The 22,843-nt window shown below is 37.9% G+C and overlaps 1 protein-coding gene across 2 annotated transcripts in view; it reads left to right on the top strand.

Moving 5' to 3' along the window:
• tle2c (TLE family member 2, transcriptional corepressor c) overlaps positions 1 to 22,843 on the top strand; it is a 32,189-nt gene that overhangs the window by 4,062 nt on the left and 5,284 nt on the right. The window contains exons 2-10 of one of the 2 annotated variants that reach the window (XM_067452790.1): positions 10,164 to 10,264; positions 11,640 to 11,703; positions 12,332 to 12,376; positions 15,009 to 15,071; positions 15,498 to 15,572; positions 15,745 to 15,916; positions 16,404 to 16,420; positions 19,090 to 19,239; positions 20,717 to 20,767. In XM_067452790.1, coding sequence (XP_067308891.1) covers positions 10,164 to 10,264; positions 11,640 to 11,703; positions 12,332 to 12,376; positions 15,009 to 15,071; positions 15,498 to 15,572; positions 15,745 to 15,916; positions 16,404 to 16,420; positions 19,090 to 19,239; positions 20,717 to 20,767 — 738 coding nt within the window. Of the gene's footprint in view, positions 1 to 10,163; positions 10,265 to 11,639; positions 11,704 to 12,331; positions 12,377 to 15,008; positions 15,072 to 15,497; positions 15,573 to 15,738; positions 15,917 to 16,403; positions 16,421 to 19,089; positions 19,240 to 20,716; positions 20,768 to 22,843 lie in introns of both variants that reach the window. The other variant, XM_067452789.1, reaches the window with a different exon arrangement.

Raw genomic sequence — 22,843 nt, 5'->3', positions numbered from 1 at the left:
AGATATGTGAATGGCTAAATGTGACTAAAACTAACAACGACATTTAGCTCAAGACTAAGATTAAGACAAAATTAAAAATAGGTGACACAATTAACACTAAATGACTAAAATGTGAGGTGAAATTAAGACTAAAATGTGAGGTGAAAAGCTATGAGGGTGAAGTTAGAATATGTCACTGCTATGTTTGCCTCCACTTTAGTTTTTATATAAATCAAACTATTTAATTCAGGTTGATAACAGTCGCTTCAATTCCATCAACTCATCCAAAACAAGGTGTCAAGCGTCAGAACCACCTATTCACAGAGTACGCACAAACATTAAAAATTGAAAGTGAATGTAAATGTGAGTGCGCATTCCAACACAATTTCAATACGTTGAGCTGTATATTGTACTATTGTTCTATTGTTTGTAATTTTCTTCTTTTTTAATATTTTTAATAGCAGAAATTAGATGAAATAACACAAAATAAAATCATAATATACTGTATAACATAAATAAAAATGTGTTCATATCAACCACCCCTAGAATTGTCTCCTAATTTCCCCTGATCTAACAGTTTAACACACTTGTTTTAAGCACACCAGATGATTGGAAGTTGAAAATGCAGCCCTTTGCTGTTGGCAGTGTAAATTATTGAGTGAAAATCCGCTCAAACTACAATTTATAGTCATCATTGTTGCAATTATTTAAACAATATATTAGTTTATTTAAAATATTTAGACAGATATGCAAATATATAAATGTATTTCAAGTGCAGAGAGACTCTATCATTGTCATTTGCAATGCTTCATGGGAAACGGCGGTCACTGCTGAGCTCTTATGTTGTTGTTGGATCTCATATTTTAATGTTTAGCGATTTCTGCTGCTTTCGGTACCGTACGGTTGCACTCTCTTTAGAGCTGTGAATTCAGATCACGAGTGTGACGTTAATACCAGATGTGAGCAGCCTCAGACATGAAGCAGTGCAGTGTGAATGTGTGTAAGAGAGAGATGCGCATGTAAATGTGTGTGAGGAGGCCTGTATCTTTCACCATCTGTCCGGTGTTTACTGTTGCTACTTTGGTGTTAATGATCAGATCTGTCACACTTAACATATACATAAAACTGCACACACACACACACATAGGGTTTAACATCTCTCAAAGGCCCACCTTGTCAGTTTTACATTAGAGTTAATTATAATTTGCTGCTTAACATCATTGAATTAATGATGATAATTTATTTTTACACTTACAAAATGGAGAATACTGTAGAAAATGGATATTTATAGACATTTTCTTAACCCTAAAACACAATGCAATGCATAATTCAGTGTAAAACACCTGTGAAATTCCTCACAATTAATATATGGTTGTCAAAAGAACTGGTACTTCGGTACTAAGTCGGTACAGTAATTGTAAAATCTGTGTAAGCGCTCTGTGAAGAGTCTCAAAGATTTCTAATTACAGCATTTTTAAAGTGTTTATCATTTTAGCCAATCACAGGCATATCTGTTGAGTGCATGAACGCAATGGCCAATCAGAGGTGTTTGAGTTAGTCAGAATCCAATCATCACCGTTCAAAAGACCAGTTTTAGGCCATCTCCACACTATGTTTTCATTTGAAAACGTATATTTTTCTCTCCGTTATGGCCTTTCGTCCACACTGAGGCAGCGTTTTAAGTCAATGAAAACGTATCGTTTTGAAAACGCTCTCCAAAGCGGATAAATTTGAAAACGCCGTCTTCGCGTCGTAGTGTGGACTGTGAAAACGGAGGCTTTTTAATACGATGACGCATTTTTAGCCATGTGATGCAGTCATATGACCAATTCAGCCAAGATAGTGAACGACATTGTACAGCAGTTGTTTTGTATGCTTTCTGTTTTGACAGCCTTGTTAAATATTAATGTCAGTTTGTACATAGTGATAAAAAAACTCGATTTTTTTGCAGAGTAAATAAACGAGTAGCGGAAATGACGCAAGTCGAAGCGTTCTGGATTTGCTCATGCGCAGTACGGGGATGTAAGCGTTTTCAGACGTTTCAGTGTAGATGAACATTTTTTGGAAAACGATTGAAAATCAGTGTGTGTACGCGGAGCGTTTTTAGACGAAAACTCAGTTTTTAAATTTATCCGGATTAGTGTAGACGTAGCCTTAGAGTTCTGCAATCTCATGAATCCTTTCATTATTATCAACAAATTGTAAACACGATATAAATAAGGCCCTGTTTACACCTGGTATAAGATATGTTTTGGTCGATCAGATCACAAGAGGACGGCACTAAATACAGACGTAAACGGGGTCTAAAACGCTTTGAGTCAAGTCACCTTTATTTATATAGCGCTTTTTAAAATGCAGATTGCTTTAAAGCAGCTTTAAAACAAGTCAGTGTTACCAGACCGGATTGTTTTCGTAGTGTAGTCGCTCGTGGTCGAATGTGTTCAAACAGTTATAAAAGACTGTCTACTCTCCACCTGCTGACCTAGTGTGTGAACATTATGGGATGCGTGTAAGCCAGTACGTTTTGGGAATCCAAAATCGATTCCAATTCTGGAACCGAATACTTGAGGTCAGGAATTGGATACTTATTCTTAATAAATTTATACAATTTCCTTCCCACTTATCAATTCCTTTGTGTGCATTTTAATATGACTTTAAACCATGATCGAGTGTTGTTTTCTGTGCTCTGCACACACCCAAAGCATGCTCACAGAAAAGAGCCTAATATTCCTGATGCCATCTCTATAATAACACTAATCAAACAGACAAAGAGAAAATTCACTCGCCGCTCTTGACTGAACAACTTTATATTTGTAATATATCTGTTATTTATAAAGTGCAGTGTTATTTTACATTTGATTACAGCTTCTGTAGACCTGAGAATCAGTGTTTATTTCAATCGTATATTTGTTCAGTTTATTTGTTGTGATTGCTACATTTGTTGCAGAAATTGTTAGGCCAGTTTTTTTTGCTGTTATTCTTAAACAACAGGGGAAAGTTCCTTGTGTTTAGCCTGTTCATTTTTGTTCATGGTATTCAGCTACAATGAAATGTTTGGCTATAAGGTTTTTAACCCATTGAAATCGAAATTAGGAAATCTCAATTGTTAAAACTCAAACAATACCCAACCCTACTAGCCAGATGACATAAAAACTTTGTCGGTTGGCGACTCAAGTTTGGTTTGAAGATGAAAACTGTACCAAGCACAGTGTTCTCTCTCCATTCCTGATTTCTAACACACACACAGCGTTCGGCTGGTCTCGTGACTTAGCGTTTCTTAGCATGTTCATATATAAATTGCATGAGCTAATTTTGTCCATAAGATTGAAGATGTGAAAAACACCTTCATTTAAGCGCCCATAGACCCTCCCCTGGAAGAAATCAGGACAGAGGTGGTTGAAAGTGGACAGAAGAGGTGGATTAAAAAAAGTCTTAAGCCTAGTTCACACTGCCCGATTTTTGCCCCGATTTTGAGTCGCCGACAGGTTTTGTGAAATCGCCGACAAATGCCCGAGATCACAGGCAAATCGGTGCTCGTGCACGCGAGTGACAATCACGCAGTGTGAATAATCAAAGACGCGATCAGAGAGAATCGCCGACGAGTCGCCGACGCCGGTGATATATTTGGCACGAAAAAAAACTGTTTTTGCAGAACAAAATCCTGGCTCCCTCTGTCTCTCCAACAATTTCTTCCGCCATAATCTTTTTTCTTTTTTTCCACAAATCAGCGCACATACACTTTTTATCATTTTTAATAACAATTCCAAGTCTCACGCGAGAACTCCGGTCTGACGCACGTGTGATCTCGCGTTGTTTACTTGTCACATCGCACGTGTAGTTGGGAAACCGGAGAGAGAGAGTTGTCGGCGATTCTTCCTCTTGTTCAGTCATGCAGTGTGAACTCCTCTGTCGTCAAACCATCGTGCAGTGTGAACATAGCAATGACTGAATGATACCCCAGATAGTCCTGCAGTGTGAATAGAGCAGTGACCCGACGAGTTTGAAAATCGTGCAGTCTGAACTAGGCTTTAGCTTAAGAGCTATTCGGGACCGATCTGAGAGCAACTCTGAGCAAGGAAAATACAAAAACTTTTATCTTAGTGAAGAGGCGGGGCTGACCCTGTTGCTACGTATGACACAGTCTTTTGAAGACTGTGATTGGTTGGTTGTCCAAAAAGGGGAAAAAGGAGCGCTTTTAAACTTAATGCATGTATATAAATCCTTTTATTATTTACCATGCTGTTAATTTAATATAAGGTATTTGATTGGCTTAGAATTATAAACATTGTTCCACTCTTTCTATTAACATAAACGTCCTCGTCTTCCGACGCAATAATTCGGATGTGGGTTCCATCGATTACTCCGACAACACCAGGGGTCAGTACTCCGATCTGCTATATTCATAAATGCAGTTTTTTGAGCCTGCAAGGTGTGAATGTCCAGTGGAAATGAAATGAACTGTGACACAATATGAGCTTCTGAAAGTGCTGTAATTGTCTGTGTGATCACGCTGCTTACAGAAGGTTGTGACAGACCTAAATCATCACTGCTGCATTGTTGCATTTTCCCAGTTACCAAATATCGTAATATAGTGATTACTTTCATTTCTGGCGCTATGGCATTCCTGCGCTGTGTCGGAGATGTTAGCGTGTCTCTAATAAGATCCGTCACAAACATGATCCCTGCACGATCTAATCTATAGCATCTTATTACCTCACTGTCATCCATTGTCTGCAACATATTTCTTCTCCCACTTTGTCTTTCTGCCATTTTCTCCACTGCTAAAGAAACTCTTAAGCCTCTTAAAAGTCCTCATCCATGCTCCTAACAAATTTGACCTTAAGACCTCTTTTAAGGGTTAAGATGCTTTCTGAATTACTTTTTTCTTTAATAGGATTTTTTTGTGTTAATTTTAAGAGTAAACGCCCACATTTCTAAGAAATTTCTTAGAATTGTGTCACTAGGAGCTAGCCTAGAAATCTAGACGCACCCTAGCGGGAGCAAATTTAATCTGCCCGCGAGTGTCGTCTAGCAACTCTCAATACCCTTCTGAGCTGTAATCCCCTAACTCTTGCCGGGCCAATCAAATCTTGTATAGAGTCGGTGGGCGGGGCCATAATGACGACGGCCAAGTTGCGTTTGCGTGCTTCTAGTCAACACAGAAACTGGCGAACGGCGGTCTTTCGAATCAGCTTTGACTGCGACTCTGGAAGACTTGGAGTTAAGCTTTTCTCTGAGAAAAGAACAAAGAACGGCACTGAAGTCATTCTTAAAAAGGGAAGATGTGTTCGGAGTTTTGCTGACCGGATACGGCGAATGTTTAATCTATCAACGAGCCGCTTCACCTTCGTTGCTCTGGTTGGTTGTAGCGCTATCCTATCGCGTGCAGAGAGAGTTTGAAAGACGACCGTTTATCCGCCCCTCGGATTGAGCTGTCTATGGTGAGTTTCCAGACCAAACATCTTGATGTGGGTCTGGCTTATCAGGCTAACTAGGAGCTACTCTTTGCATTAAGATTCTTTATGAATACGGGCCCAGGTGTAAACAGGAATGTGTCTCCCTCATCAACTTGTGATCCAATCGACCAAAACGCATCTTAAGACCAGCTGTAAACGGAGGTTCATTGTGAAGTGTTGACAGCTTTGCTGATTATTATAGCGGGAGTTTCCGCAGGAGTGTAGATCTCAGTGAGTGAGTGACAACCCTAATCACATGCATCAGTTTGCTGAGAAAAGCCCACAAATAGAGATTGTTCGAGACATCACTGACCTACAGTTCACAGGAATATTTTTCACTGTTGAGAGGTAGCAGAGAGAGGAACTGTTTGCACAGGATGTGTTTTTGCCTTCAGTCTGCACTATTATTTTTATCTGTGTGTGTATATACGTTTGTGTCAGGCAGACGGACTTGGTCTCGCACCATCAACACTATTTTCAAGACTCTTGTCAACTTAAAAAGTTGAACTTTGAACACTCATCTTAACTCGTTCTGTGCCGTCTGCTCTCTGTGTAAACATGCTTTGGGGAAACCAAGTGACTGCAGAATGTGCAAAAATGTGCTGTACGTTTAGGACGGTAGTACTTCAAGCTTGAGTTTCACAGCTGGCCAGAAAATTCCTGATTATGGATGTATTGCATAAATTGTTCATGCGCATTAATTTTGCATTACTTTTTTATTTTCATTTATGTCACCAAATTGGGATGTCAAATGAGCGTCAGCATCTGCATGCGTGTGTGTGTGTGTGTGTGTGTGTGTGTTGGAGGCGACGCTGCATGGTGTCAGTTCTCATCAGAGCAGTATTGTGTATCGAGGCCTTAACAAGCTGCTCATCAGAGCTGATGTACAGTACGGATGCAGTCTTCTGGAATGAGATGATCGCTCCGAACAGATGTGCTTGTTTTTTCCCTCCCGAACGCTTCTGTTTTTGCCAATAGCAGCAATCGGCGCAGGAAGCATGCGGGAACGCAGCAGGTTCATGTGTCGTTTGCACACACACGGCTGTTACTGCTCTTGTATTTGTGCCACATGTGCTGAATATTTCAGCAGCCTACGGTTATTCACGGCTCTGTGATTCCCCCCCGCCCCTCTCCGTCTCTATCACTCGTCTGAAAGTGCCCTGCACAGTAAACAGTGTGAGATAGATGACTGCGTTCTTTCAGGGCTGGTGTGAGAGGAACAGTCTGTGTGACAATTCATGGCTCTGTCACGCTGTCCTCGGCTCTCTGTACAAAACCCTCTTGTTTCCTGACCAAAGCCTCAGTCCTATGGATATCTACTCTATATATACTACTATATATATATATATATATATATATATATATATATATATATATATATATATATATATATATATATATATATATATATATTTATTGCTGGGACATGGTGATGCTATCCATAGGACTGAGGCTTTCTTTCACAACACCGTTTGCATTAAAATAAAATAAATATTTGTAGTGCAAGAATACAGAACAATTTGCTGCCATTAACAGACAAAATAATATTTATTTATGAGATTTTTTTTTTTTTTTCATCATTAAAGTCCATCATTAAACAGAATATTTTGCTGGTATTATCTAACAGACACATTAAAAAAACATATATTTTATTTTGTTTTATTCAAGAGGTATATAACCTTTTATTATATAGAATCCTTTGCTGGCCTTATCTAACTACCAGATACACATTTGGTAACTTTTTTGACTACATTTGATTTATTTAAATATTTTTATTATATTGTAATGTAAAATCCAGACAGTATCATTTGCTGGTGTTGTCAAACTGACTACATTTGATTATTTTATTTTGATTTAGTGCAAGTCCATACAACATCATTTGTTAGCATTATCTAATAGGCAAAATGTATTGTATTTATATAATACTAGATATTATGCTCCATACAGAATCGTATGTTGGTGTTGTCACAAAGACATATACTTTATTTTATTTTATTTTTAATTAATTTAATTTATTAAATTAGTCCATACACCATCATTTGTTGGCTTAGACTAACAGACAAAATGTTATTTATTTATTTTTATTTTTTTATTTTTCAATACAGAAAGCATAGTACAATTCTATGCAGCATCATTTGTTGACATTATCTAACAGACAAAAATGTATTGCATTTTATTTAAAGGTGCACTATGGAGCTTTCCGTCCACTGGAGGGCGCCTATGCAAAACAAATGCGTAGTTTGATGACGCAAAGTGTGAGCGCAGCATCTTGGGAGATGTGGTCTTCTCATCACAGCCGGTGAAAAATAGGACTCGGGCAGAAATCACGTTCATGCATGCGGTTATTAACGTTACTGTAGTCTAAAGCAGAGCAGGACCGAGTGTTATGGACCTGAGCAAAGCTGCTGGAGCGATTGTTAAACAAATACCCGCCTTGCGAATACCGGGACTTTTATTATGACGGGACGGGACTCATTTGCCGGGCGCCTGCACAGATCCGCTCTTCCGGTTATGATTTTGAGGTAATGGAGCTCTGTTTATCATATTAGATACATTTAAGTGTGTTCAAAACGATGTTATGACGTTACTCCGTGCGTTCACTTGTTCACACTGCTAAGAATAAAGCGCTCCTGCCAAATAAAAGCCGAAACCGAGGGTAACGCAGATATGACACAATTGACAGGCGACTCTCTCAAATGCAATGCTGCAACGTCCCTGTCCTTAGTTAAAATAGCAATTTTCTCACAATTTACAAATAGTTGGAAACATCTGGGATATTGTAGGTACTCAACTGAACAAAATATATAACACTGGCCTAGTGGTTTTTGGATATTTTACTGCAAAAATACTACATAGTGCACCTTTAATTCCATAAGGTGGGCCTATAGTGCTGTTCAACTCGATATAGCATCAAGATCTTGTAGTGTGTGAGAAGTGCTGTTAGGCGATGGTCAGGTTATCAGAGGTCATCATATTAAGGTGAATAATGATTATGTGCCTGCAGTCAGTCTTGTGTTTTTGATAAAATTGAGAAAATAAAGCGTTTATTGTCAGTGGCAGGATGCTATAGACAGTATAAAGCGTCTCTTTACTCATGCGTGAAGCCCCCTTTGTATGGTCAGAATGTGTGTGTGTGTGTGTGTGTGTGTGTGTGTGTGTGTGTGTGTGTGTGTGTGTGTGTGTGTGTGTCAGAGGATTCAATTATGTATTCTCACATTCCCTAAAGGTATTTTTAATGTTTAAGTTTCTCATGTCACGTGATGAATTCTGTCTGGGATTGATTCAGCCATCTTTTTCTTCTCGTTTTTGAACTCTTAAAGGCATTACCTATATATAATTCAGCATTAGACTGAGGTATCAGAATGTAGCTAAAGTATGATAAGCGATATTGCAATGTGAGTTTTGATTAAATCTGAGCAGTTGAACGGGATTGTGGGTCTCAGTCGGGTTGTGTCAGTGCTTTGTGATGGTTTAGTGCACTGTTGGTTAAAATGCATTAATATAATCAGATTAGTTTTTTTTTTCTTGTGTAATTTAAGAGACTGCTCTCTATTTTTGCTGGTAATTGTGTGTTCTCATTGCACATGCTTTCTTATGGATATTTATCAGCTATAGCATGAGAATGGTTTATTCATTAATTGATGACATTAATTGATAACAAAGTAGAAATAGCATTATATACAAATGTTTCCAAAAAGTCGCTGTTTACATCTCAACATTTATGTCCATCAAAAGGTGCATCAATTTTTGCTGAACATCTTGTAGTGGCAATGCAAGAGTCCAGCACTCTGTAAAGTATGGGCTTACTATTCTGCCAAAATTCTGCGCACGCAAGATCATATTTTGAGCGTGCAAAAGGGCGAGCATGTGAGTTTTGCGGAGAAATGTTCGTCTCGCAAATAAGAAAGTATTTTGAGCAAATGGAAATCCATTTTGCATTTAAAATAAGCTTATTTGGATGTGCGCCGACGTCATATTTCACGTGCAACGTCTCGATTGCTTTCGCTCCGATACCCGCTCACTGCTCGATGGCTCGCTTGCTCAGCACAACTCAACGTTACAATATGACATAATTCCAGCCAATCAGAGATGAGACTGCTAAATTCTGATAGGCTCGCTTAACAACCTCTCACAAGACTCCCTGCATTACTCTACAGCGGACAAGGAAATATACATGGTGGAAATATACATCTTTGACATTTATTTCCAAGTTCAAATGTCTACCGTTTGACAAACACACATAAGTCTTAAGGTCTGAACTCTGGTGCATCAATTTATGTGTTAAAATGATTCTTCATTCTTTCACAATCTGAGCCTGATAAATCTTGACATTGTCATCCTGAAATATGGCCATGATGTGTCTTCCAACATGGTTGTTTAAGAAATGAAAAGTTACACACTCCATCAAAAAGGGTTAGAAGAACTGTCACCAAATATATAACATGCTAGAAACATTATAATCACTGCAATAATGATCCAGTCATAGACTCTTGAACATATAAATCCAAATAGTGACTTTTTTTTGTGGGGGTATATATCTTGCATGGTAAATAAACAGAATTGAAAGCACAATTTGCCATCTATGCTTGTATTGTCTTCCTGAGATTACCTAACATGATTACTCCATGCAGAGTAATAAGCAAGGTAATCCTATTACAATGTAGAAATAGTAATTAATAGGCTGTTTTGGAGAGACGCCCCTCGCTCACACCGCTCCTGTGTTTGCAGGCTCCGCTGGTGTCAGGCCACGGCGGCATGAAGTTCACAGTGCTGGAAACACTCGACCACATAAAAGAAGAATTTCAGCTGTTCCAGGCCCAGTATCACAGGTACACAATCTTCATTTCACCGACATCCATGAGGAGTCATCACAATATTCACACAATCTCTCCAAACTGAAGCCTAAACACTAAGCAATAGCAAAACGCTCCCCATGTGCATTGATGTTGGCCTGATTTTCTATAATTGCATCTACATTTTATACAGTTATGTTGTGATTTAGCTCTGTATAAATGATCTACTTCCACTCTGAACTGCAGTCGGGATCACCTGAGCAAAGCTGATGAGATTATCAAACTGTAATGCTCTAAAATCACTCCAGCGACTAGAAACGCCTGTATTAGCTGACACAGACTATTAGCCAGCTATCCAGTTAGCCTGATCTCATTAGGAGCAATTACGAAAGCTACTGAAAGTCTGTCTTTAGAACAGTAAACATCAATGTACATTATAAAAGGTGATCGGCTTCAAGAATAAAATATAAGTATATAGTTGAAAAACTCATTTTTAAAGGGATAGTTCACCCAAAATAATTTACTCACCCTAAAGCCATCCTAGGTGTATATGACTTTCTTCTTTAAGCCAAAAACAGAGCTATATTAAAAAATATCCTGACTCTTCCAAGCTTTATAATGGCAGTGAATGGTATCTGAGATTTGGAAGTGCATCCATCCATTCGAAAATTAATCCATACGACTCCAGGGGGTTAGTGACGACCTACTGAAGCAAAGCCAAATGTTTTTGTAAAAAAAAAAAAATCCATATTTATAACTTTATAAACCATAATCACTGGCTTCCAGAAACGGCCGAATCTGAGTAGACGACACATGAAGTAGGATGTTGTAGTATCGTAAGCTTAGGTGAGAGTAGACGCCTCTCGCGGTTCAAACAAATAGTCTTGTTAAAAATTCTCATTTTAGACTTCTAATTCATGACCGGTGTTTTCGTCTGTGCTTCTGCGTTCCTCAATACATCATGCGTCGGGTCAGAGGCCACTCTTCCACCAGAACAAGATTCGCGTACAGTCGTTATCGGAAACCAGGGATTATAGTCTAAAGTTTTAAATATGGATATTGTTCTTACACAAACACATGACTTCCCCCCGGAGCCATATGGATTAGTGTTATAAGGATGGATGCACTTTTTTGACCTTCAAGATCTCAGGCTCCATCCACTGCCATTATAAAGCTAGGAAGAGCCAGGATATTTATAATATAACTCTGATTGTGTTCGTCTGAAAGAAGAATGTCATATACATCTAGGTTTTGGGTGAACTATTGCTCTAATGAAGAGGTTGTTGAATTTGATGTTGGAGAGGTTGATATTGTGGTGTCCTTAACTGACCATGTGAGAGCTGTACGAGGACAACGTGTCACATGATTCACTGAGAGAAACTCACGATTTGTGTTGTTTTCTGTTTTTCAGTCTAAAGCTAGAATGTGAGAAGTTGGCGAGTGAGAAAACAGAGATGCACAGACATTATATCATGGTAAGAGTGACTTCCAACTACATTTTCTACTGAAAGTATACAGCTCTGGAAAAATTAATAGACCACTTAACATTGATTTCTCAATGTTAAGTGGTCTCTTAATTTTTTTCCAGAGCTGTATACTGTATGTGTGTATACCCATTATGTATGAGACATTTAAAAAACATTATTTACTCAAAATTCACTAAAAGATTGACAGCATCTGTTCGCAAGGCTTTTAGTTGAATCTGGTAAATAAACTCAATAACTAATTATTTTAAATGAGCCTAAATGTAATAATTAATTGCATAGGCTAATAAATTGTTCTATCACAGCTGATAGGTGGTGGAAAGTATAAATGATGGCGTTAAGCTCATGTGGCTCAGTTGGTGCTTGCAACATCAAGATCATTTTAAGATCAATACCTTTAGTACACTGTAAATCGCTTTGGATAAAGACATCTGCCAAATGCATAATGATGATCGATTAATGTGAAAGAGAAATGAGTGTCAGGTCTTTCACTGAGAATATGGGTCATTTCTGGCCTCTGGTAACGCATGTAGAGCATTTCTGTCATTTAGGTGGATGTGATTGTGATTTATGCCATGTAATTTGAATGTAATTGAGCTGTCCTTGCTTCCTTACACAGTATTATGAAATGTCTTACGGGCTGAACATTGAAATGCAGAAGCAGGTGAGTGACTGATGTGCCATTTACAGCCTGATTTCATTACAGATCGGCATGATCTCTGTGTAATGAGTTTTACAGTATGAGGTGTCCTTGTGTGGGCGAGTTATGGGGTCTGGTTGGCAGGTTAGTGTTGGAACTGGATGTACAGAACACTAATTGCAGGACGATCATCCTGAAACTACATGATCAAAGGCTGGGTTGGGATGGAACAGGGTTTTTTGTGAAAGTTTTTTTTTTTTTTTGCATAATTACTCACGTCTTCAATGTCACATGATCCTTCAGAAATCATTCTATATATAAATCATACAGGGAAAATATATATATTTAGGAAAATAAGTATCTGAACACTGCTATTTTGCAAGTTCTCCCATTTAGAAATCATGGAGGGGTCTGAAATTGTCATCGTAGGTGCATGTCCACTGTGAGAGACATAATCTAACAAAAAAAATCCAGAAATCACAATCTATTATTAGTATTAGTATGTACTATTTATTTTTAAAAATACAGCTGCAAAAAAGTATTTGAACACCTGAGAAAATACATTTTAATATTTGGTACAGTAGCCTTTGTCAATTACAGAGGTCAAACATTTATTGTAGTTTTTCACCAGGTTTGCACACACTGCAGGAGGGATTTTGGCCCACTCCTCCACATAGATCTTCTCTAGATCAGTCAGGTTTCTGGCCTGTCGCTGAGAAACACGGAGTTTGAGCTCCCTCCAAAGATTCTCTATTGGGTTTAGGTCTGGAGACTGGCTAGGCCACGCCAGAACCTTGATATGCTTCTTACAGAGCCACTACTTGGCTGTGTGCTTCGGGTCATTGTCATGTTGGAAGACCCAGCCTCGACCCATCTTCAATGCTCTAACTGAGGGAAGGAGGTTGTTCCCCAAAATCTCGCAATACATGGCCCCAGTCATCCTCTTCTTAATACAGTGCAGTCGCCTTGTCCCACGTGCAGAAAACAAACAAACATGATGCTACCACCCCCATGCTTAACAGTAGGTATGGTGTTCTTGGGATGGTACCCATCATTCTTCTTCCTCCAAACACATTTAGTGGAATTATGACCAAAAAGTTCTATTTTGGTCTCATCTGACCACATGACTTTCTCCCATGACTCCTCTGGATCATCTAAATGGTCATTGGCAAACTTAAAACAAGCCTGGACATGTGCTGGTTTAAGCAGGGGAACCTTTCACGCCATGCATGATTTCAAACCTTGGACGTCTTAGTGTATTACCAACAGTAACCTTGGAAACGGTGGTCCCAGCTCTTTTCAGGTCATTGACCAGCTCCTCTCGTGTATTTCTGGGCTGATTTTTCACCTTTCTTAGAATCATTAAGACCCCACGAGGTGAGATCTTGCATGGAGCCCCAGTCCGAGGGAGATTGTCAGTTATGTTTAGCTTCTTCCATTTTCTAATGATTGCTCCAATAGTGGACCTTTTTTCACCAAGCTGCTTGGCAATTTCCCCATAGCCCTTTCCAGCCTTGTGGAGGTGTACAATTTTGTCTCTAGTGTCTTTGGACAGCTCTTTTGTCTTGGCCATGTTAGTAGTTGGATTCTTACTGATTGTATGGGGTGGACAGGTGTCTTTATGCAGCTAACGACCTCAAACATGTGCATCTAATTTAGGATTCTAAATTCTAGCTGATAGACATGTGTTCAAATACTTATTTGCAGCTGTATCGTACAAATTAATAGTTAAAAAATCATATATTGTGATTTCTGGATTTTTTTTTTTGTAGCCTGGATTTGTAGCCTATTTTTCCTATTTGTAGTGGAGATGAGTGGTACCCGGTGGGGTCTTCTGCTGTTGTAGCCCATCCGCCTCAAGGTTGTGTGTGTTGTGGCTTCACAAATGCTTTGCTGCGTACCTCGGTTGTAACGAGTGGTTATTTCAGTCAAAGTTGCTCTTCTATCAGCTTGAATCAGTCAGCCCATTCTCCTCTGACCTCGAGCATCAACAAGGAATTTTTGCCTTATAATTTATATATATATATTTATTATAGATTTTTTCCCCCTAAGACATATTTAACATTTAGCTCTAGTTTGCTCTATTTTCATCATGTGTTAGTCATTTTGAAGAGGCATGTATACATCATGTGATATCCCTGATTCAGTGTTTTGTTGGGTATTTACACTGAAGCAGGTTTTAAGCCTGACTACTTAATATGAGCAAATACACACACGCCAGAGTGGGCTAATCCAGATAAGACCCCTGCATCTCTCCTCGTTTTCCAGGCCATCTGTTGGAAATGCCTGGATTTGAGAGTGTATGTGGGTCAGTGTAAGTGGGATCAGCCCTGAATGAAGTGTACATATATGAGGTGTGTGTGTGTATACATGTGTGCAGTATCTATCTATCCATCCATCCATCCATCCATCCATCCACCCATCCATCCATCCATCCATCCATCGTTCTATTGTTCAAACACAAAAGATTTATTAACGTATAATGAAATCAAACATGTGAAAACGCCCTGAACTAACAGCACATATGAGTACTGAATCAGCTCATGTAGAATCTGCTGTTGTGAATTATATTAGAACTAATCAAATGCATTTAGCCCGACTGTTTGCTTTAGTATGTCGTCTGTTGTTTGATGGGAATTTGTTTGTGTTTCTGCAGGCAGAGATTGTAAAGCGGCTCAGTGCGATATGCACTCAGATCATTCCACTGCTGTCCCAAGAGGTGAGCAAATACACACTCACACACACACACACACACACACACTCACACACACACTCACACTCATCCTCTCCAGGCTGCTCTCCTCCCACGGGCTATTTACGCATGAATTATTTACAGCAGAGGTGGTCATCAACAGAGAGCTTCCAATCGCCCACCTCTTTCCTGGATCAATATTTCATACTGTTCTTTTCTAAGCCACGCTGAGTGGATTTGGCTATTTTGTAATCGTAATGCCCTCTGGGAACATCAAAGCTGCCACAGAGACAACAACAACTCTTTTTAGTTGACCCGCTGTTCGTGGCACATGGCCTTCTGCTTTGTTTGTGTTTTTTCACAGTGAAAGGTGCTGTCGTGTAGCATCTTCTCTATTAGCTGGTTTGTGTTTTATTCATGCTTCATCATGTGTGGGTTTGTGTGTCCATGCAGCATCAGCATCAAGTAGCTCAAGCAGTGGAAAGATCCAAACACGTTAGCATGGCCGAGCTCAACGCTATCATCGGGGTGAGTCCTTTTTTTCCCCTTTTTTCTCCTATTAACATTTATGATCATATTTACAAAATTCTAATGTGTATCAAAGTATATCACAGTTCCCACAACAATATTAGGCTGTTTAAAAAATGTCACGTTTTACATTAGCTTGTCATTCTTCCTCCCCTCCCTCGTCTAGCAACAGCAGTTCCAGCATCTATCCCATCATGCTCCGGGCTTCCCTCTGACGCCACACCCCTCAGGACTGGCCCTGGGAGCGGGTGCGGGCCTAATGGCTCTTCCTGGGGCCTTCCCGTTCCCCCCGCACCTGGCGCCTAAAGATGACATCACTCACCTCGAGCACCTGGACTCCAGAGGTACGTGAGTATCATTTTACATGTAGAAATTCACACAAGAAGCATTTGCAAAGTAATATTTTATTGTTATAATAGCATAGTAATCATGGTAGTATTTCTTGTATGGCTTTTAATTTATGCAAAATTACTCTCACGATTATCCCATGAGGCCTGACCACTTTTTGCTAATGAATTATGTATATTCAGATATAGACTCTGTTTACATTAGAGCTAATTTGCCTGAGCATCAAAAGGGTCATTTAGAAAACTAAATTTTTACAGAAGAATTTCCTTTTATAATATTTAAAGACTTCCAATGTACATGTAAGTGTGATTTTTGCTTGTTTTTTTTATTTATTTCTGTTGTAAGCGAGCGAAAGCATGCCACAGATTTGATCACTAAACATTAGGTTGAAATTAATCTGGACTATTCCTGTAATATATTGCAAATGCTCAATATAACAGGATCATCTCATCTCCATGAGTCTGTCTCTCTTTATTTCTGCAGATGGAGCCCCAAACAGGGTGAGTATTAAAGCCTGAATTGTCATCCTCTGATTGGTCCTTCCATTAGTAAAGTGAATCATGTGTTTTCATGGTCCTGTTGTCTGTAAGGATTGCAGCTCTGATTGGATTTTATATGTTAGATTGGATTTTTGTATATATAGCATTTTCTATAAATAGAATTAAAATGAAAACCCTATGCATTAGATGTGATCATCATGGAATTAGTTTTTGATTATTATTATTTATTTATTTTTTTCTCTTAGAGCTGTGTTACAATGGTATACCATCCAACAGTAAAAACATATTCTTTTCAACCAATAATATTTTATTTGAGTTATAGATCCATAAACTTGTATTCTAACAGTTTTTCATTTGTCAGGTTACAAAAACAAATCTTCTTTTTTTTTTTCTGAAGAAAAAAAAGGTTGTTCATGCATACATATTATGTATGAAATTGACTGAAGTCATGTGATACAGTATACAAATTCAAATTATGCATATATTAATATACAAAATCACTCATAATATCCAGAAAAAAGCTCTTTGTTATTTATGGCTCGAACATGTAGAGGATGTTGCTATGATGTTTATGCAAATATTTCACGATATCACAATATAGACATTTTTTGTTATTTTATTTTTGTTATTAAAAATTAAAACACAAAAAGCACATTACAACAGCAGGACAAATACAATATTACAAAAAAAATGATTTAACATCCATTTTCAGGTAGCCTACAACATGTTTTTTTTTTTTTTTTTTTTTTTACATGTAGTTAGAAATAGTACAGAAATTGAATAATCAATTTGTTAAAAAAAATTAGTGCATAGTATGATTAATATATAAATGTCATCATATCAGAATGATTTCTGAAGGATCATGTGGCACTGAAGACTGGAGTAATGATGCTGAAAATTTCGCTTTGATCACAGGAATAAATTACATTTGAAACTATATTAATTATATAATATATTAAAGGTGCCCTAGAAGGAAAAATTGAATTAACCTTGCCATGGTGAAATAAGAGTTCAGTACATGGACATCACATACTGTGAGTCTCAAACACCATTGCCTCCTACTTCTTATGTAATTCTCCTGCATGAAAAACACCACGGAAAAACAAGTGATCCTCTCAACATAACGCCAACCTATGAAACAATCGCTGGGGATCATTAATTTGTACGCCCCCAACATTTGTATCTGTCCAAACATGTTCATTGTCAGGAGGAACTGACGGAGCCGAATCATCGGGACTGCAGGTAAACAAGCAAAAACGGCAGCTCTCATGGACACTCGTCATGTTCAGGCTGTGCAGGAGATGTGAGGACTTTTCATACCCTTCACACAGATAAAAAATGTCAACAGACATTGATGTTTATAATCCGATACCGCAACAATTTAATTCAAGATCGTTCGTTTGTTCGGCCCATTTCAAGCAAGCTTCGCTCAGCGTCTTAAACTGAAGAAAGTGGCAATTACAACTATATTCCTGCAAGCAATAAGTAGCGATTTTATCCACTTTAAACAACAGTTTAAATAATTTCTGATTAAATTGAAAGTTTCTTATAGAGGCCGCATTGTCTAGATAACGCAAGATGCTAGTACAGTAACAATAGGAAACACCAAGTACCGTACAAAACTAAACAGTGTCTAATGACAAAGGGTAATATTATTTTGTATTACAAAATACAACCGTAGATACTTTGCTTGCAGATCGTTCACGCGATCCTTCTAGCAAACGTCACCTTTTCCACCATATAAGTTAAAACGATAGTCATTGAAAAGGCTATTCATTTTGTAAAATTATATATATATTTTTGAGAATTGACGAGTCTAAAATCACTGGTTTTGGTTTTGTCTGAGGGAATGAAGAGCGTTTGTGCGGTTGCCAGATTTCAGTAATTTATATCCCCTACTCAGGTTTCTGTGAAAAGAACACGTATACTATCCAGTGTTTTAACTAAACATTTACCTAAACATGTACAATCTGGCAACCATATGCACGCAAGCTCTTTCTCGCGTGCGGATGATCTGAAAACACCAATAAACAAGTAGACTGCATTTTATCAATCTCCATTTGAGATGTTCTTCTTAAAGTGTCATTCAGTCGGTCTGTGTTCTGTCAGGACTCACAAGCTGCTTCGCTGAACAACTGAACTGCTGTGAGCTGTGAGTGGCTGAAATAAGCCAATCAGAGCAGAGCTCAACATTAATATTCATGACTCTTCCAAATAAGGCAAAAACAGAGCATTACATCCTAGGGACAATTTATAGGTTTGTAAATGGACCTATAAAACTGTATCTGGACAATTTTTCCCTTAAATAAGCCACATACCCTCTATGTAGATATCAGAGAACAATTTAACACATTGTTTCAACTCATTCTAGGGCACCTTTAAATATATTATTATTTCACAATATTGCCGTTTTTTCTGTATTTTTGATCAAATAAATGCAGGCTTAATGAGCAAAGAGACTTGGTAGTGAGCAAAAACACTACCATGTATATATAGACTGATATATACTGTGAGCTCTGTTCCAGTTGATATGTGTTGGTTGAAATGATATATTCTGTCATCCTGATGAGAAGCAGGGTTGATACGTCACATTCATGTTAGATTGTTATATCCTCCACATACAGTAGTGTTTATGTCACGTATATAGTTTATGTATGTGTGTATTTCAGAGTGGCAACGGCTCTCCGGTGGGCCATCGGTCTGCAGGGCTGCGTCTGGGCCTTCCTCCTCCCCCTTCCTCCTCCTCCTCATCCTCTCACACTGATATGGACAGTAAGCGGGGCGGTTCAGACCAGACCAGCACAGGACGAACGCGCCGGGTAAGTCAAGCCGAGAACAAACATACTGCTTCCTCGGTTTACAGTTTTTAAGATGCATTTGAGTTGATCCTGTGTGATTTTCGCTTGTGCTTACATATTCAGCTAAATGACACGCCGACCGTGATTGAATATTAATGCTCATCATTTATTCAAAGTGAAAAATCTTTGCATGGACTTGCACCGGCTTATTTATCGGATCTGCTAATGGGGTATCCGTCAAGAAGAACTTTGAGATCAACAACTCAAAATGTACTTACAATTCCAAGGACCAAGTTAAACAACAAGGTGGATCGTGCATTAGCGGTAGCGGCGCCAAGACTTTGGAATACCTTACATATTGTTAGGGACGTTAGGGACTCTGTGCATGTAAAATACAACTTTAGACACACTTGTGTGCCATGGCATATTCTTTATTTTTTTTCTCTGAACACTGACTTGTGCATTCACTCGCCAAACCAGAGGAAAACGGCCCAGATGTTGATCTTTTATAGTTTGGGAGACAAAATGCAGCTTTCAGTTATTTATTTAAGATGAGTCAATATCTGTTGTACAGTAAAATTAATGACATTTGATGAGAAATGTTTGAGTTTCTATTTATTGTTTTATTATTTATATACTATTAGTATTATTATTAGTAGTAGTATTTTAAAATAGCTTTCATTTTTACATTTTTAGTTTTCTTTTTCTTTTTAGTTGCCTCTTTTTGGTAATTTTTGGTATGTGTTTTTATCATTGTTGGTTTTTTTTTTAGTTTAGTTTTATTTTATTAGTTATTTCAGTGCTTTAATTTATTTCAAATAGTCGCCAAGTTTTGAATCTTTTCAAATTTATTTCAGTTAAAAAAAATTGTTTTAGTTCGAGTTTACAATAATAACCCTGGTTGAAATCTTTAGTATCTTGGCAAATCTGAGCGCAGTTTGACTCCGTTATATTTGTTAAAGTTTAATTATATATTTAAGCGCTGAGTAATATTAATGTTTCAAATGAAGACTTTGCTTAAATCTCTTGCTTCAAAGATGATTCTCCTTTAGAGTTTCAGAAGAATTTTCGGTAACACTTTATTTCAAAGTGTCCTTGTTGCATATTTTCCATGTACTTACCAAAATTACATGACAACCAAACCCTAACCCTATAGTAAGTACACGTTGTTAATTGATATCACTCAATAAATATGTAATAACACTGCAACAAAGACACCTTATAATAAAGTGGTTAAGGGTTAGTTGCATGTAATTATGCATAATTTACTGTTATTACTATGGTAAGTACATGTAACGTGTACCAAGGACGCTGTGAAATAAAGTGTTAACGAAAATTCTTCTGAGACGACACGTGAGGTCGTATTCTTGGGAGATTTAAGCAAAGTCTCCATTTGAAACTAATGAGAGATTACAGTGATTTTTGTGTCCTGAGGAAAGGCCTATGAAGTATTACGAGCTCATGATTGGCTGGGTCTGATCATGTGTCTTTCCTGCAGGAGAGTGGCAGTAAAAATGAAGACGGTGTCAGAAGAGAGAGCACTAAAGAGGTGTGAACCGTTACTTTTTTCTCGTTCTTGCAGTACACAGTGTCTACTATGATGTCAACAGTGCACCAACATTTTCTTCTTGTAAAGTTGGATACATGGTCATTCATTCATTCATTCATTCATTCATTCATTCATTCATTCATTCATTCATTCATTCATTCACTCATTCATTCACTCATTCAGTTGCTGAAGGAATTAGCCTACAGCTGATTGGTCAATGTTAATGAACAGATTTTTACTTAAGTAAAAGTATTTGTTTTCAAAAGTACTTAAGTATCAAAAGTAAATTTTCCTTTTTATGTCATCACATTACTTTATTATTGTTCTATAAATGCAGTCTTTTCTTAGCCTGACAAGCCAGACCCACATCAAGATGTTTGGTCTGGAAACTCACCATAGACAGGGCTCAGTCCGAGGGGCGGGATAAATGGTCGTCTTTCAAACTCCCTCTGCACGCGATAGGATAGCGGTACACCAACCGGAGCAACGACGGTGAAGGGGAGCTCGCTCCTCGCTGACTGATTAAACATTCGCTGTATCCGGTCGGCTAAACTCCGAACACATCTTCCCTTTTTAAGAATGACTTCAGTGCCGCTCTTTGTTCTTTTCTCAGAGGAAAGCTTAACTCCAAGTCTTCCGGAGGCGCGGGCAGAGCTGATTCGAAAGACCGCCGCAGTTCGCCAGTTTCTGTGTTACTAGAAGCACGCAAACGCAACTCGGCCGTCGTCATTATGGCCCCGCCCGCCGACTCTATAGCCTACCTACACGATGTGATTGGGCCGTCCAGATTTTGAGGAATACAGCTCAGATAGGAATTGAGAGTTGCTAGACCACACTTGCGGGCAAATTAAATTTGCTGCCGCTAGGGTGCGTCTAGATTTCTAGGCTAGTCTTTTCTATCATGGTATAAGCCAGTCAGTGATGCGCCATCTGACACACTAGCATACGACTACCTAATTTAAATACTTGTATAAAAGTTACAAAGCCTTTTACAAAGCTGCTGTCACTTTAAATCCGAATGCATGGATCCTATACACTGATATTCTCCCGACTGTTTATGTTCACTTTAGACATAATTAACTTTGTTTATGTGAATACATAAAAAAAAAATCATTGAACTTCACGTGACCCTAAAAGAGTGATTCCTGATCCATCACTGATACCTTTTAAAGAAGAAAAATCATCCACTGACTTTCAAAGCTGCTACAGAAATGACTTTTGACTTAAAAAATAAAAAGTATAATATTTGTCTTTCAAATGTAGTGAAGTTGAAGTAATTCGTTTTCAGAAAAAATAATACTCAAGTAAAGTACAGATACTCAAAAAGTGTACTTAAGTACAAGACTCTTGTAAGTAAATGTACTTAGTTACGTCCCCCTTTGGGCACGACACATCATTGGTCGCTTCTAGTGTTTCTGTGACCTCATCAGAGTTCATGAATGTTTATGTTAAAAAAATATAAGCCTTTATGAGTTTTGGATTTATGTACCTGGTAACTTTCTTCAGTCAATACTTTAAATAGTTAGGAATGTCAAGATGCTTTGATTCATATATTTTTGTGCATAGTCTTGTTTACAAAAGTACACAAACTATTAATCAAACGCTATCTGATGTTTTTAATGAATTATTAATGACTGTATGATCAAATGTAACCAAGTTCATAAATCATAGAATGGAGGCTTCATTTGGAATATGAATTCGATTTTTTTTAATAGTCCAGATCAGAGGTCGTATGTTTACAGCTTCAATCATTTTTAAATTACTTTATTTTTAGTGTTTTCTAATTCAAATAAATTAGTAATGCAAAGTTAGTCTATTCATCAAAACAACCTAAGACCATTGTACATGCTTATTGCATCACATGCCTACAACTTAACTTACTATAAACAGAAAAGGTTTTTCTGAAACAAAATTTACATTAGCAGCAAAGTAAGAGTTGAGGTTTTTTACCTGGTGAACAGCATACAATTGTAATTAAACAATAAAGTAAAAGTAAATAGCTTCAAGCTATGTTTTTACATCCAAAAAACATTTGCTTCAGATCTGATAAAAACTTGCCAAATTTACCATGAACCT

Source organism: Pseudorasbora parva, chromosome 9 (genome assembly GCF_024679245.1).
Source record: "Pseudorasbora parva isolate DD20220531a chromosome 9, ASM2467924v1, whole genome shotgun sequence".
Taxonomy (NCBI): Eukaryota; Metazoa; Chordata; class Actinopteri; order Cypriniformes; family Gobionidae; genus Pseudorasbora; species Pseudorasbora parva.
Note: the sequence above shows the minus strand (reverse complement) of the source record. Positions and strands in the feature narration are given on the sequence as shown.